Genomic DNA, 17989 nt, shown 5'->3' on the forward strand with positions numbered 1-17989 from the left:
ATCCACTTTCATTTAATTAATAGTGTTAAATAACAACTTTTTTTAAAATGTATTTAAATGACGTATGTTTTGTTACTTCAGGTGTTCTTGGGTTCATCCGACCGGCTATGGAAAAATAAGTATATATACTAGGAGCCAGTTATTTATGTGTAACAGCTGTTTTCCATTTCAAGATGTGCAAGCTTTTACCTTCACTGCTGCTAATCAAACATCAAAAATCAAGCAGCACGTTATTCCCTTTTTCTTAGACCCACCAGCTTTAAAGCAGATGCCACTAGAGCTGCCACGTCCCTCACCTTCATGTTTAAGTCATCACGTTTCCCGCTGGCCTCTGATTCTCCATTTTGGGCTTTTCGTTGGTGACCCAGCACGATGCAGTGCTCGAGGGTGGGGGGGACCGTGCTGACTCCACTCACTGGCCGTCCTGTAAATCGCTCTTTTATGGCCCTTGTAATGATCCCCCAGCCGGCAATCTCCACTCCGTCGCACTGCAGATAGGACCTGCCGCTTCTGGCAGTCGACATGGGGGTGCTCAGGATGGTTGGAGGAGGTAGTGGGAGACTGGAAAACACACATCAGGTGCCCATGTACTCGCACACGCACAAGCAGACACATGCAGCTATGGTCATGTTCATAAAAATACATGCCTTTTCACACCCCATCTACCGTAATCCCGACTTCCTGTGTAAAGGTCATAGAAAGCGCCGAGGGCTAGTGTTTTTACCTCACTCCCGGTTGGTGACGTCCAACTGTGCGCAATGGCACGGCGTTAAGGATGGACATTTCATCACGCAAACGTTGATTGCTCTCATAGCTTTAGCATTTTACATCATTTATTCCAAATCTGCCTGTTAGCTGGTGAGCATTGGTGCCGAGGTTGAGTGTTCTTACCCCATTCTCAGCTTAAAAAATCCATAATTATCACATGTCCACTAAACACCTACTGTGAAATTTCCTTTAAGACGTTCGAGAACAAAGATAGGGATGTAGCTTCTTTTATGATAGCTCCACTAAAGGCTATATATCATCAGACAGAATCTAGAGAAACCATTTCATTTGCCCAGGTAAGCTGCAAAATGGTGGGTTGAAAACATTCCTTTTTAAAATGTTTAAGTATAGCACTTGTTTTGAAGCAATGAAGGAGAAATTTAAATGCAAAAATAATACATTAAATGCAAATGTATCCAAATCAGGCTTTTACAAAGCTGCTGTCGAGGTACACTTCTCATCGTGTACACGAGTGCAAGTTGTTTTCAGATTTCGGAAACATTTCGGCACAGCACAGTCTGACAAATGCCGTTTCGGATTCATTTACTTTACTGTTTCTGAATGCTAATTAGACCCAGTGTCATTAAACAAAACATGCTTTATTGTTTCTTTTTCAGAAAAGCAGCAACTGAAGGAACATAGCAGATAATTGTGATGTATCACTCTGTAGCTGTTACATGTAGAAATAAAGAGATTTTTCTGTCTCTAGTTCTATTAATATGCAGCCACCAAGTGCTTTTGTAGGGAAAGGCTTCGCTTTATTCTCAAACAGCCTCAAGTTCTCAGTGTCGTGGATTCCATAACATGTTGGAAATAATATTTGATTCCATGTTGACATGATTGCATTCCATTCATTCTGCCAAGCTACTGATCTGCTGCTTCTCAAATGTATTATATTAGATGTGGTGACAGTGAAGGCCTCATGAACTCATTGTCATTAAAGGGGTGCTCACTGTGGTCATAAAGGACGATCTGTAAAAACTCAGACACTCTGTGGAATTTAAAACATGATTGTTGGTTTGAAGGGGCCCAAAGTGTTCCAAGAAAACATCCTTAACCCTTAGAGGCAGGTTGGGTCCATGGATTCATGCTCTTGATGTCAAATAATGAGCCTTGCAGCTACAGCCTCAGCACGAACAGATTCATCAGATCAGGCGATGTTTTGTCATCTTTAGCTGTCCAGTGTTGATGAACCTGTGCTCACTGCAGACTTCTGTTCTCGGCTGACAGGAATGAAACCTGACGTGGTCCTCTGCTGTTGTCGTTCATCCACCTCAAGGTTGGACGTGTTCAGTCTGAGCTGCTTTTCTCCGCAGCACGGTCGTAACGAGCGGTTATCTGTTAGCGTAACCCTTCTGTCAGCTCCAGGCAATCTGGCAATTCTCCTCTGACCCCTGTCATCAACAAGATGTTTCCATCTGCACTCGTTTGTTCTTCAAATCGCTTGAACTCGAGAGGCCATTGTGGTGAAAATTCAAGAGATCAGCATCCGTCTACCACTAACAATCAGGGCATGGTCACAGCCACTGAGATTGCATTTTATTCCCATTCTGATGTTTGATGTGAACATTAACCGAAGCTCCACTACATTGGCATTTACTCTGTCCCCATTCTCCACTTTCAATTTGCCTCTTGGCCCAGAAAGTCTTAACAATTCACTCCAAGTCTTTCTCTTTAACTTACGTTTAAGGGATGATGGAGTCTCTCAATGCTCGCTTTTCAGGTAGTTTCATAAAACCCAAGCACACCGTGCGTATTGTGTATCAATAGCTGTATGCGCCTCTCTCTTTTACAACCATTTAATTCACTCTCAGATCTCAGGTAATGTACATGCCACTGCAAATTACTGTAAATGACATTAAACGCCTGATCTTGGTACTCCTCTGTTTTGTACTGTAAAGCTTTAGTGTTTCTGATATTTTGATCACCTCATAAAAGTTATGACACAACTTTTGCATTAAATGTTCCTAGCAAAGTGCTCAGTGAGTCTCCATATATATGCAAACATACACACGTGTGTTATTGAATCTGTTTGACTCTCTTTTAAGGGTTGTGTGAAGCAACAGCTTCATGCACAGTCTTTTTCTTGTCTTTGACATGTAAGATCTTCCGCTGTCATCAAGTAAGCTCCCTTAATTGATCTACTTGCTTTGTTTTAAACTCTGCTATTGTTGTTTTTTTTTTTCTTCTTCTTCTTTCGTGCGATGAAAGGTGTTGTGTAGTTCTACCCACAATGCCCCTGGGTTTTCCGGCCCCACAGTGCCACATCTCTTTGACAGCAGATGTCTGTGAATAGATGTGTCGGTTCGTGGATGATCTCAGCGTCTGCGTGATGTTTATAAAGCATCTCGTCTCATAAGTGAAGCAAAGTGTCATTTTGTTGACACTGGTGGGCTGATATGTCGTACTCTTTCTTGTTTATTAACGCTCAGAGAAAAAAAAAAGGTTAAATGATCTCAGCCCATTGGTAGAATTAATCACTTTGTGCAATAAAAATAACAGAGACTGAATGTGAGGATAAATAACTTGTTAAGACACCATCTGCAGTAGTGAGAGTCACCCTGTTTGCTCTCAGTTATAGCCCCCCTCTCTCCCTCCCTCACCCTGATTCTTCTCCACCCCACCTCAAGCAGATATTAAACAGACAAGGCAGAGGCTCTCCACTCTGCACGTGACTCTCCTGTTTAGTATTCCTGCCACGTCTGGCTGAGGGAGCGGCATTAAATTGGGATCAGGCAGATTAGAGTATAATATAGACGACTATTAAAGGCTGCAAATGAGAGCCATGGGTTAGAGCCTGAGCAGGGGCCCAGCCTGCCTCCATGCCGGTGCAGCCCCCTGCAAAATGCACTTAAGACACTCGTGCATGTTCAAAACAATGACATTGTGTGAAAGGAAAGTGTGAGATAAATATCACCTCCGGTTGATGATCATCGTTGTCAGTAAGTGTAAAAATCAATTAGACATTCAGAAAAAGGCACTAACTAGTCAATATGTATTTTATTCAGTTTAATAAGGCTTTTTTGGCATCCAGCATTGACCAACTGGAATTTATACCGAAGTTGCCCTTCGTTCACATGAGGCCAGTTTTCATTTCAGGACCTTGCAAGCCATTTTAGGGCAGCCAGAATTTTTGTGTGCGTCAGACTGCAGAAGCCAACTGACTGTAAAGGGCAGCAAGCCCCATATTTCTGCCCTCTTGACGTCCTTGTCGAGTGGCAATCTTCTCATCATCACCATCTTCAATGTAAATTTGCCATAAACAAACATAACAAGCCTCTATTGTCCACTGCTTTTGGTGCACTTGGAGTTAACATCATTGACCAAGCTGTCTGACTCGACACTACGATGAAAACAGAACGGCTGAGAGGGCCGAATAGGAGGCTGTTCCTGTAAACGTTGGTGCCACCTCATACCTGTCCTGAGTTCCAGTTCAAAGCTGTGGAAAGTCTATATTCACACCTGGAACTGAAGAAGGAAAAGGGGCCGAAAGCTGCAGAGACCCTCCTATGTAGAAACATCTCTTCTGCACCTGTACTGCCCTATAAAGGCAACATGCAGTGTGTGCACATACAGTAAACACTAATTGAAGACAGGAGAGCCTTTTTGACATCTTACCACAGAAGTTAGCACACAATTAAATGTGCAATGTGAACAGCGTAGGACAATCAGTTCAATTCAATTCAATTGTATTTATGCAGCGCTAATTCCCAACATATGTCATCCCATAGCACTTCACATTTTAAACAAAGAACACAGAACCCAACAATCCAAAGTTGCCTTGGGATTCCCTATGAGCAAGCAGTCTGCGACGGTGGGCAGGAACCAAAAAACCCTTTAACAGGGAGGGAAAATAAAAAAACCTCCAACAGAACCAGGCTCAAGGAAGGCAGCCATCTGCCTCGACCGGCTGGGGTGAGAGTGGGGATGAGGGGGTGGGGGGTAGCAGGAGGGGCTGGGGTGGGGATATTAGGATAGCAGATGGAGAACAGACAAATATGTAAGAGAAGAATTAGCATGTTGGAGGATGGTGAGGCCATCGACTGCAGATCAGAGACATGAAGCTACAGATCCAGAGACACCTGCAGAAAGAACAAACACAGGATCTCAGGGGGAAGATTCACTGCAACCAGAAAATATATCAGGAGCTAAAGAAAATTCAACACTTTTCCTATTTCCTACAATCAAATAAGCTATTTAGTTGCTCCAGAATAGTCTTTATTTTAATATTTCTTAAAACAAAAAAAAAAAAAAAAAAAAAATAAAGGAGCACTAGCCTAGATTGAAGTGCTGTGGTAGAGCATGTGCACCACATACTACGGCCTAGTCCTTACCACAGCAACCTTGGTTTGTCTCTCTTCAGCTGCCCCTATAATAAAAGCAAAAGCAATTTGGTTCCCTATAAGGTCTGTGACAGTATCAGTTTTTGGGAGCAGTTTTTGGAGGAGTGCAGCTGGAAGTATTAACATTAATGAGGGCTCGCTTTCATTAAGTGTCCCCTTGAGCCATGACAGTGAGCCTATGCACCATAGCAGGACGTCCCCTGAGTGGAATGCAACCATCATTAATGCACCTGTGCTTTTCCTGTTATGACATCTCAAAATGTCTTCTGTGAAAAAAAAAAAAACGTCTATCTTTAGAACTAAAAGGCCAGTTTACTGTTATACAGTTTGTCCACCTGAATGGATGTTGTATCATTTAATAGGCATTATCAACGCACATCAGTCCGAGACGTGCGGCCAGATAGCGACCTCCTCCAATTTCAAGTAGGCTCAGTTGGTTGTTATCACTTCATTTAATTTGCAATGTCGCCACGATTTAGCAATTACAAAGAGGGACATAAATCCACATTGGGATGACGGAGGGGATGGAGGAGGGGGAAGTCAGAGGACTATCATCCAGGAAACAAGTCAGATGATGATTATCACATTTTAAGTCTTGTTTTTGCCTTTTGCTTTCACTTACCTTTTTTTTTAAAAATCCATTCAGGATTTGGGTAGGTTTAGGCACCAAAATGCCTCGGTTAGGCCTGGACAAGGATCATGGTTTGTAATAAAATACATCCTCTCACTACACATGTCCAGTGTATGTGCTGCAAGAGGTCACCGATGTTATCCGGGTTACTTTGTGTTTATCAGTGATCACGATGGATGATAATGCATTTACTGAGTTTACAGGAAGTTGGAGGAGGTCTCTTCTGGGCCATATGTGTGGGATTGATGTGTACAGATATTGGGCCATTTAATAGGCTGATGACATCTCAGTGTGATGGTTTGGCTTAAAGTCTGCCATGTTACTATTCAAGTTCAGCTCATTTGGTCTGAACTAAGGAAAAACTTACCTCACATAACTTTTCTTTAAAATCAGCCAAGTGCTATCAATAAAAAGTCCTACAGACTGACAGACAGCTCAGAATCAAGTGGAAAAATCAAAATCTGTTAAACTAATAATAACATCTAAAAAAATAATAATCAAAACTTCAGCTAGACCCCACATATAAGCATATGATAAACAGACATAAATGACTAAGAAATAGGCGTATCAGTTCAGTTGTTTAGCTTTTGAATGAATTCTGTGGGCGACGTCTCTTTCTGGGCAGTTTGTTCAAACTAGCTCTGATTAACAGCCTTTACACAAGCCTCAACAAACTGAAACAAACAGACAAATGCACCACTGCTCATTTAAAAAAACCGAGATTCAGTAACTTAGATTTTATTCACATTTACATTCATTTTAAAAGGAGGCACCACCCTCCCCTCACAGGCATGAAACTGTATCAGCTGTCACCGTGATTGTGTTATTTTTCTCCAAACAAACACTTGTGCAATCAGAATAATTTGACAAATACTACAATCACGTTCAATTCCACGCAAATGGGCTTTAATGTAATGCAGAATCAGATTAGGGAACGCTTAACTCCTGGATGTGGCTTTTAGCTCAAAGCAGTGTTTGCATGGCGGCATCTTGAATTTCAAATCCTGAGCGAAATATATGTAACACTTGATTATTCCTTATACTTTAATATGGCAAACATATCACCATTATGTTTGACTTCTTTTTAAAGAAGCCCACTGTACATCTAAAGCCCCTGAATGTGGAAATAAAGAAATATGCCACAAGTACGTGACATTTTATTGTATATAACATACTGCCAGTCGTCCTAATTATAATCCATATGACCGGGACATGTCTTGAGAAGTTCCCCAGGTTTTCTCTGAGTCAACGATAAGACGAAGGCATGAGATGATGGAATAATGTAGAAAAATGTTCTTTGGAGCATTCAGAACTTTTTATCCTCAGCCAGTCCTCTGTCCGAGTTCTTCTTAGATTTGATTGCATGGTGGTACTGGTCACCCCGGCCATTAGGGCAGTGGCTTTCTTCCAAGCATGAAAATTTGGCATGTGCTACATACAGCAGTGCAATATGGACCATTGCACAGTATATCTGGAGGATCTTATGTGAGTGACATTCCCTATAAAAGGCAGATGGTTACAATGTAGGTGACACTCCTCGCGCTGTCACTGGACCATATCCTATCCACTTAAAGATCTTTTTTTGATCTCTAGCTGAACCTTGTGCGTACGTTCAGCATGTCCTTTAGGGAATGTCATGGAGCTGATACGCTATTAAAAGTACAGCGAGGGCGTTAGAAGTGCTTTGGAGTGGAGCTTGTGTTACTGTATTTCTTTAATTCTTCTCTCCAGTAATGGATCTTTGCATATACGGTACCACAGACAAACCACACAAGCGAAGTGGTGCCCAGGCCCCTGGAGGATTGTTCAGTAGAAATAAGCAGACTCATATGCACTAGGAGATAGCAAGACTACAAGCCACATTCTGACTAAATGTATTGCCCTAGAATAGGAGGGGTTTCATTATTACCTGCAATGGTCAGTCATTTTCTCCTGTCCAGAGCTCTTGTGTCTGCCAACTTCACCTCCCACCCAAGCAAGGCCAGATTAACCATCCCCCATTATGACCCTCATTATGCACGACAGCTTCACTATGTCTCCTGAGCAGAAATCAATACTGAAGTGCGGAAACTGTTAGTGATCAACTAGCCAGCTGAGAGAGAATAAATCGGCAAGTATTTTAATAATTTAAATAATGATTAATTCCTCTTCTTTTTTTTTTCACAAATTCAAAAGACACTTAGACCAGTAGTTAGCAACAGTAAAGTTAACGTGGAGAGTCCAAATGGCGATTACGCTACAAGGGCGATGCTGTGCATGTGTTGAATACGCAAGTACGAATTGCTGCGCATGTATAGAAAAGAGTTCTCCAAGCAGGATTTTCACAAACTTAGGGATGAAATGTTTGTCACACAGACCCTAACGTATCCTCAGGGACCCTTTTGTATTTGCTGATGGATTCTGCATCATGCACATCATCACACAACAATTTAACTTCCTGCAACTGTTTACCTTTCAAGTTAGAATAACGTCTTACATTAACTCAACTCAGAGTTTTTACCTCTGTCAATTAGCTCTAAGTTTAGCGAACTCAAATGTTTGTGCTGTAGCAGGAACACTGTTACCTAATAGGACTTGTATGATTCAAGAATGGGAACAGAAGGTATCTACAGTATCCTTATCCTGTTTTAATTTTGGTTCGAGAGAAGATCGTCTGACTCCTCTGTGGCACAACTATTTTCATATATAAGATAAAAGCAGGTTTACGTGAGTAAGTTGAGTAAACAGTCCTTTATGCATGTAGTCAACTGAACTTATAGGTTCTGACATTGACAGTTAGTCAGACAGCTGATCTAATTACACTGATTCACTAATAGAGGAAAATATATCTAATGAGTTTCTGTGTTTTTACAAAGGTTAAGAACATATTGAGTAATGATATTGTTTACTGCATTCCTCAGCTTAAGAATACACAGTAGAACACAACTGAACAGACCCACACAGCTGTATGGAAGCAGAGAATGACTTGTTTTGTTGGTTCAGCTTTTGCGCTTATTGCTGATTGGTTAAGTTTCAAAATCCTAACAACTTTCAAGTGAGCCAAATAATCGATATTTTAAATGAAAAGAAGACGCGTGGGTGCTTTCTAGCATATAGCCAGTTAATCATTTGGCAAGTGGAAATAAACTGATGCTGACTGCAACTTAAACAAGGACAAACACACCAGTGTTTGAAGCAAAGCGTGAACTTAGAAAGAAAGAAAGAGAAGCTATGGAGGCAGTGGAGAAAGAATGAGACACTTCAAATCTAAGCTCATCTGCCTGCTTCACCTCAGAGCTGCTGAGAAAAGTCCAAAGTTTTAGATGGGTAAGAGAACATCAGTTTTGTCAAGAATGAATGAAATGACAGAGGGATGCAACAGTATTATGTCATGGTGACTTTATATTTCATAGCTGTGACTCCACATTGCATTTGACTCTCACTTGTTTTTCTTTCATAATTGGTATCATCCTAATGCATGTATAGGTTAGTTGATCCTTCATGGATTTGTGCTTATCCATGGTCATGATAATCTACCAATGGGAAGCACTCAGTCGATATTGTGATGTGATGAATAGCGTGTGGTTTAGTCTCTTACTTAATGTACTGGTGGAAGCAGAACAATGTGAAATGACTTTCAAATTTAATAAGCTACTTTTAAGAAAAGTCTGTCATTAACCAGTTTCTGTCTTGGAGATTTTTCCACAGAAAAGGTAGCTACCATGTGAGCCCTTTTCTGGGGTTCTGGAAAAGATTTCTGGGAAATGTAGGAAATTGCCAGTTGAGAGACACAAAGCAGACGGTTCCTAAAACTTCTACAAAGCACTAAATGTCCTCTGATGGGACATAAGATGTAAAAAAAATGAGGTGTTTTAAAGCTCCGGGTTTGGCTTATGTTACATTTACAGCTAATAGACAAGTAAAGATGTGACACTGAAGAATACATAAACAGACACCTACTGTGCTTCTCTGTGTCTTTCTCCTCAGACATCCGTTGTTCCCGCTGCTGGCATTGTTGTTTGAGAAATGTGAGCAGGCCACGCAGGGATCTGAATGCATCACATCAGCCAGCTTTGATGTGGACATTGAAAACTTTGTGCACCAGCAGGAGCGAGAACACAAGCCGTTCTTCAGTGAAGATCCGGAGCTGGACAACTTGGTAAGCCAACGACTGTGACAAAGAACATGTTAGACAATCAGTTTGTGGGACCTGCTTCACTTTGTTGAAGGATTATGCTGCTTTTCCACCAGAAAAGGTCTGGTTCTAGAACCGGTTCTACTCAGGGCCCATGCAGCCTGGGTGTCACCTTATGAATCAGCCAGGATTTCCATCACTTTGTAGAAGAACTGATGCATCATTATGACTTCATTTTTACAGTGAACATAGGTCAGCAAGATGGGGAGACTTATTGTTTACCTGCAAGGACTGAGCATAGCGTTCTATTGCAAAAGAAAGAAGTAAAAAAACTTCAGTCCAATAGAGATATATGAGGAAATTCTGGATATCTATGCTATATGGTTACAATATGTTTTCAATTTTTAGTAACTACTGATCAATATCAAAGCTATCTAAGATTTTAGAAAAGTTCCTTTTGATTGGATAAATATTTTACCCAATTAAATACATTAATATCTTTAAGACTTTTCAGTCAGCCACTCTTTGAAGCCCACCAAAGCACAGAGACTGCGTTGGTCAGAGTAATTCAATGACAGAAAAAATAAAAACAAAACGCTTTCAGTGCTAGTAGATCTCATTGCATCTTATCATACTGTGGGTCATAAAATCCTACTGCATAGTCTTTAAAAGTTGCTTGACTGTCTTGGAAGTATTTGTTTCCCTGGGTGATTTCTCCTCAGACAAAAAAATCAGTGGGGTCCCACAAGGTTCTGTTTTCGGTCCTTTTAACCTTCAAATGCTACCACTTGGCAATGTCATCAGAAAGTTTAAGACTGAGTTTCATAGGTTTGCAGATGACACACAGCTATACACTTCTGTATTTCCAGGTGATTTTAGCCACACTGATGTGTTAGTGTGGTGTCTATATGGCATAAGTTAATGAATGTCAGTCACACAACTTTCTACAGCCGGTTTAAGAGCACACAGAGAAAGTTATTATTTGGGATAAATCATACAAAGTACACAGTCAAAGACATGGGGATGTGTTTGGCTATGAGCTCATTTTTTAAGTTCCCAAAAGTGTCATTTTATCATCCTAGAAACATTGCTAAAAAAGACCACTTCTCTATAAGGCTCACAGAAAAAAAGCTAAAGCATGCCTTTAGAACTTCTAGTCTTGACTATTGCATTGATTTCTTGTTAGTTAACCTAAAAACCCTGCGTGTGCTGACCAAGACCAGACAGAAATGCATACATATAACACCTATTTTAAAGTCACTGCACTGGTTGCCTGTTTATTATAGAATTTATTTGAACTATTTTAACTGTTTTACTCGTTTTTCAATCACCGAATGGACGGACACCATCTCTCTGGCATAATCTTTAGATATGTACCTAACACATTTCCAGATCCTCAGCTGTTGGTCTGATCCTTGGGACAAAGAGCATCGTTCTTCCACAGACTCTGGCAATGTCCACCTTGAGACATAGCTGATTAGTCTGGCTTTTCATTAAGGGGCCTCATCGTTTTAAGTTTTTATCACAGTTTTTCAAACTCTGACATCCCTTGTGTCTAATTACTTTTAAGTTTTGCAAAGATCAGTTCTGTTTTTTATGTTGTTTCTGCTGAAGTACTTTGGGCGACATGTTTGTCTGAAGGTGTGATATTAATAAAGTTACAATGAGCTGAGTAGCTATGTAAGTGCTACATAAGATGTTTTTACTCACAAGCGTTAATTCATTGCTTTTCCCTTTAAATAAAATACTCTATGACAGTCATGGTTCAAGCTTTAGGCCCTGCTATATTTTGCTTTATAGCTTCCAAACTTCTTTTTGTAGAGGAAACACACAGAACAGTTCAAATTTAGGTTTGAAAACTGCAGCAAAATGAGTCTGACGCTGGTGGAAATGCCCCTTAAGAAAAAAAAAAAGGAGTAGAAATGGCTGTTTGCATCATTTATACTCCAATCATTCCCTCCTTTTTCATGTAATCTTACCCATCCTCCCCCTGCCCTTCTCCTTGCACAACAGCTAGCAGTAATTACAAATTATGAGAAGGAGGATGCTGATCATGTTCACTGACAAAAGAGGGGGAGGAGTTAAAGCCAGACAGAGACAAAGGCAGGGACAAGAAATGTTTAAAAAAAAAAAAGTGCAGTCTTGTCATTACAGTACTTGGGATGGCAGGCCGACAAGTGCTGAACAGTCAATTAACCCTGCATCTGTGTGTTTTATGAGGCACTGGGTGCGGGCGTCCCTCCCAGAGGGCACTAACTCTTCCACAGGGCAGTAATGTTAGGCTGGGCCTGACTGGCTGTGATGGGTGCAAGAGTTACTGGTCCCTTGATTAAGCGAGCGCAGTTTAATTAGCTGATTTATCTCCTCCTTGGCCAAGCACTTTTCTGACCATTCTGTTGACCTTGAGTGGTGACTTTGAGGGAGTGTGCCACAGTGTGCTGCTCCGAGTGGAGAAAATCCAGGCTGTTGATGGTCAGCTAACGGCTGAAAAGAACAGAGTGCAGAATTACGTTGTATGTTGTATATGTAGCAAATGTTTTAAAAACCTGTCAGTGCTGCAAACACAATCCTTAAACTGCGTTCAAACTCTTTAATAGGTTTTAACCTTTTCACACATTCATAATATACAAATATTTGTCTGTCGTTGCCTTTATCAATAGCTGTCAGGGAATGAACCTGGAATAAGCTGTTTCCTAGCAACACAACTCCAGTGAAATGCGTGTTAAATATCACAAGTTCCTCTCTGACCCCTGCGTTTATTCAAATTATCTGCATAGGTCTGACCAGAACTAGAGCTACATTGTGGTCTTTACCTTGACGGCATCGGGGGCATCGCTATGTAAAAGCTGCCCTCGAAACCTCATCATAAGAAACTGCCGCAACAATTCCTTTAAGCAATGTTTCAGTGAAGCTCTTGTGGCTCGATGATCTGAATTCTGTCTTCAAGCATTTGTAGACTTGAGAATATCCCCATCACGAGTGAATACTTAAACAGGAAACTCTGCTGTTGGCATTTAAAGTCTTGAACAGGGTTTGGTGCTGAGACCTTTCAAAAGCCCAACAGATAGTTTAATGGCACTTACCCTCTTGTGTTGCATTCAAACATGAAAAGGCCATAGCGTACTGCTGGGTTCAGGAGTTTAGTCACACTTTGAGCATAGATATTGATTTTTTTCACCCTTGCGAACAGAATGTACGTCAAAATAATTTAAGCCTAAAGAGACTCTGACTAGTTTTCTAATGCTTTCTCACGTTTTCTTTTCACTGAAGAGGACCTGTGAGAAGCAGTCGAGAGCTTCAAAGGTGGGAAATGTAGGTTTGAGCTTAGGTAGTTGGTTCACTGTGCGCAATAAAATCCAATATATATATATTTAGCTCCCAACAAAACAGGTTCGACTCCATCATTTTGTAGTAGAGGCTCGATCTATTGATAGATCTATTTGGGAGTATATAGGTTGTACACACTGCCCCATGTACATGCAATCTATATGAATCTCTGGAACATTAAAATTGAATGTCACTCCCCGCTCATCAATAAAAGACATTGCTGCATGCCACTTGCTCTCGTTGTTTCACTCTTAGAAAACTGACTGTAAACACTTCATTCCAGTTGTTGTACATCTGGTGTTATGATGGTCCGGTTTTGAGTTTGCTTTACTGATTTTGGTCAGTTTAAATAAATCGAAAGCTTATGTTGGCGATCTGTATACGTTGACCCACCATTATGCTTCTGCTTCTGACCATTTCTTTTTTTATTTTTTCTTTAAATCTGTGTATCTTGAGTCTTTTAATTATGTGTGACTGAGACAACAGAGCAACAGTGTACTGCTTTAGAGCCACTTTTTTTTTTCTTGAAGTATCTCAGCAGCTATGGCCCTGAAATGATGTAAAGACATTCATGGTATCCCGAAGATGAATCCTAATGATGATGCTCTTTGTTCTTTTATTCATCTGCCAAATTCTACATAACTAATGACGTTTTAGTTATACTTGGTCTTTTTGCCAATTACCAATTAATTCATGCTGCAACTCTAAACTTAGAAGTCATTTCTATAAATGGCAATTTCTGTCACAGTAGTTCTCACCGACTTCAGAAGAATTTAGGCTACATCTGATTGAAATCTGTGCTACGCCTCATTAGAACGGCACAGATCTGTTGGTATGGCTCTAGGGCAACCATTTTGTTTCCTTTTTAATCATCGTGGAATCTGACAAATACCCTTAAAGGACAACTTAAGGGATCTTTCTTTCAAAAAAAAATTAAAAACTTAAAAAAATGCAAAAATATCTGTATACTAAATTGCCTTAACATCATAATAATGTTGTTATTAATGGGTAAATAAATAGTATTTTAAAATTAAGACAGTGAATAAAGGGTTTCAGTTTTGTAGTATCTCATTGTTTCATTTAGCCTGGTTCTGTCAGAGGTTTATTCCCCCCTCACATTTGGGCGGGGGTTTCGGTTCCTTCCTGCCGTTGCCAACCGCTTGCTCAGAGGGAGTCCAAAGGCAACTCTGGATTGTTGGGTTCTCTGTTTAAAATTCATAAGGCCTTCACCGTACTATGTTAAGCGCTGTGAGATGATATATGTTGTCAACTGTGCTATATATATAAAACTGAATTGAATTGAACTGAATGTGGTCTTTGCCATGGTTTGTTTCTCTCAGATGGTGAAGGCCATTCAGGTGCTGCGGATTCACCTGTTGGAGTTAGAGAAGGTCAATGAGCTCTGCAAGGATTTCTGCAACCGTTACATCACTTGCCTCAAGACCAAGATGCACAGTGACAACCTCCTCCGCAATGACCTCGGTGGACCCTATTCTCCATCACACACCAGTCTCAGCATGCAGCAGGTCAGTCATGGACCCAGTCTGGATCTTACAGTTCCTCAAAGGTATCCCTCTAAAAGTAACACTTCCCGACATTGTCATTTATCACCAGGTAGAGTTTGTCATTGAGAGATTTTCTCTCACAAGCAGTAGAGATCCCTCCTTACAGTTGCTCACCAGTGTCTCCCTCTGTGATCCCCCAGGAACTAATTCAGACCTCCTCTCCATCCATGACCTCTGTCTCCAGCTCTGTTAACCCTTCAGGGATTGTGGTGCCTGCCGGGGGTCTGCAACAGGGCAATGTCGCCATGACCACCATCAACTCTCAAGTGGTATCGGGTAAGCATGTCATTACTTACACAAACATCAAAACACTTAATGTCACATTTAAAAGCTGGGGAAGGCGTTATTTGAACTAGAAATCAAGTTTCTCTGTTTGGTTTCACAATATAAACATCGACATGTTCATCCATAAGTCGTGGAGCAGTTTAGGATGTTCTGGTCAGACAAGCAGCTTCATTTTATATAAAACTCTTGAGTCCCCACATGGATAAAAAAAACTAAAAAACATAAAGATTCCTATGGTTACAGTACACCCGTTTCACACCTCAGCAGCATTATTTTTTAATTTTTCCCGTGGACAAGTTACATTTCCATTTAGCATCACCAAACCAGGGCTGCAAGGTGACTCGGTGGTTAGCAACGTTGCCTCGCAGCAAGAAGGTCGCCAGTTCGCGTCCCGGTGAGGACACCCGGGATCTTTCTGTGTGGAGTTTGCATGTTCTCCCCGTGCAGCGTGGGTTCTCCGGGTTCTCCGGGTTCTCCGGCTTCCTCCCACACAGTCCAAAAACATGTTGAGGTTAATTGGTGATTCTAAATTGTCTGTAGGTGTGAATGTGAGTGTGCTTGGTTGTCTGTCTCTAAGTGTAGCCCTGTGATAGACTGGTGACCTGTCCAGGGTGTCCCCTGCCTTCACCCTGAGTCAGCTGGGATAGACTCCAGCCCCCTGCGACTCCAGTGAGGATTAAGCGGTGTGTCGATGATAGATGGATGGATTTAGCTAAACAAAAATCCAAACTGAAACTTTACCTGAGGTTACATCCAGTATGGAACATGTTAGTGGCTAGATGGTGACCCTGTAGAAATGTTGTTTATACATAGACTATGAAGTGTGCTTCTTCCACACCTGCCTCATTTCCCAAGGACCCACTGTGAACAGACCCCCTCTAAGAAAAATTTTTTGCGTGAAAATCCATGTGAATGGACACCGACAAAACAGATTAATGAACCGTACGCACTGATTATTAAAATAAACTCACAGGTTAGGAAACAATGTGCACGGATTCAATGGCATTACCTTAAAACTATGAACACACTGTCATCTGTCTGCAGCAAAACTACATAAAGTAGCATACTTTATTGTATTGTTATGGCGGGTGTACTGGTAACTTTTAAAATTTTGATCTTAAAACAAATGTGTGGATTTTAGCACCGTTTCAGCAACGCATTCCCTCCACTTTTAAATAACTTTTTGATTTTTTTCTATTACATGACCCCTGAAGATTGACAGGGGATGTTCCATGATACTGAGCCCAGTTGTTTTTGCTACGAATCACATTTATCAGAAATTTAAATTCCACCTCTGCACCAGCGACAAACAGCTGTACATCCATGTGAGACCTGGCGATGCCGCTAATGCACCACGAGTCTCGTCACGTCAGAAATAAAGACCTGGGTGCCACAAAAGGTTTCACGCTTTTAGCTTTGATCTGTCTCAGTCACAACTGAGTCATTTATCACTCAAAATAAATGACATATGATATTACACTCTTTTTTTTTTTTCTTCAATCATGTATGAGGGTGGTTCAGCCAAGCTGTGACGAGTCGGTTTTAATTTTCAAGTCTCTCACATTTTCAAAAAGTCGTCCATGTTTTCTGTCTTGTTGTTCAGAGCACAGCCTTTATCCATGCCTTAGCCAGAAGAATAAGATCAATCTATCTGAAGGGCTGCTGCCTTGCTCATAAAAATACTTTCCTTTTAATTTCAAGCTGTTTAATTTGATATTTGTGTTGTATTATGTTTATTGATTTTCTTCATATCTGATTTATTTATTTACATTAGAAGATGTGAGCTTTCTGTCCATTTTTTTGTAGTTTTTTCTGTAACTTCATTTGGAAACTTGCTTTACATATAAAGATATTATTATATGTTCTGCAGAAGACTTGTCTTATGATTGAATAAGATTTGACACATGATTTGTGTGTCATGTGCACACAAGATGATGCTCACTTTACTTCTATGTAGCATCAGTTTAACTATTCACCGTGATTTTGCTTTAACAGTCCATTCAGTCACATGTAAGCATCTAATGAAAAATAACCAGCAATCACTCAGCACAAGTACAAACAGGAAACACTATTCTAAAAAATAAAAAACCCAAAAGATTTTAGCGCCATTATTTCATGTATATGTGTCGTGACTGAGTTTGGTGTACATGTGTATCGGAGGGTCGTGCTAAGTATCCTTCACAGAGTGCTTGGCTGATAGGTTCTTATAATGTCAAGCCTGTACAGTGAAATGTTAATCCTGCCCTCTGGAAATCCCTTTTAACCCAAAATAAATCAATGTCTCTGCCTTTGATCACTACACATTGAAGAGCTCAAACAGACTGTGATAAGAGTGTGTTGATCAAGGCTAATTAAGCCGGCAGCAAAAACACACTCCTCCTCCTTTTTTTTTTCTCTCTCTTTCTGAGTTAAAGGGCATTAACGCACCTTGAATTTAATCATTTAGTCTCTTGTTTGCCTCGTTCTTGATTGCGAGCCCGACAAGAAGTAGTTAATAAGGCTCTGGTGGTTGCACAGGATGTGGCTGCCAGTAGCTGCTGCAGCCACTTGATACTCATGGCGGCAAATTATCCCCTCAGGTGGGACCCTGTACCAGCCAGTTGCCATGGTGACATCGCAAGGGCAAGTGTTAACGCAGGCGCTGCCGCCGGGAACCATCCAGATCCAGAACTCGCAGGTAAAGACGCCCGAGCGGCGATGCTTTGGCCGACGCATTTTCTCCCTCCTGTGCCCTCCCCACCCACTGTCTCAATTTGTTATTATTAAAAGGGCCCCTTTACATTTCACAGAAACCCCCCTGGGTGCCTTTTCATTGTCTCTGTCTGAACACAGCCCCCTGCTGCCAAACAAAATGGAAATTGTTTATTCCCCTGATGTTTGGGGAGCTTTCATGATCCTGTCAGGTCTGACTGCAGATGAAAGTCATGTGAGGACTTCTTCATTTATAGAAGGATTT

At 41.0% G+C, this 17989-nt stretch overlaps 1 protein-coding gene across 2 annotated transcripts in view; it reads left to right on the forward strand.

The window, feature by feature from the left end:
• The window catches only part of pknox2 (pbx/knotted 1 homeobox 2), a 41968-nt gene that overhangs the window by 12105 nt on the left and 11874 nt on the right, over positions 1-17989 (forward strand). For both annotated transcript variants that reach the window (XM_008293683.1, XM_008293684.1), the window contains 4 exons: positions 9709-9880; positions 14524-14709; positions 14889-15024; positions 17613-17710. In XM_008293683.1, coding sequence (XP_008291905.1) covers positions 9709-9880; positions 14524-14709; positions 14889-15024; positions 17613-17710 — 592 coding nt within the window. The remainder of the gene's footprint in view (positions 1-9708; positions 9881-14523; positions 14710-14888; positions 15025-17612; positions 17711-17989) is intronic.

The sequence above is a fragment of the Stegastes partitus genome, unplaced genomic scaffold (genome assembly GCF_000690725.1).
Source record: "Stegastes partitus isolate 25-593 unplaced genomic scaffold, Stegastes_partitus-1.0.2 Scaffold902, whole genome shotgun sequence".
NCBI lineage: Eukaryota > Metazoa > Chordata > Actinopteri > Pomacentridae > Stegastes > Stegastes partitus.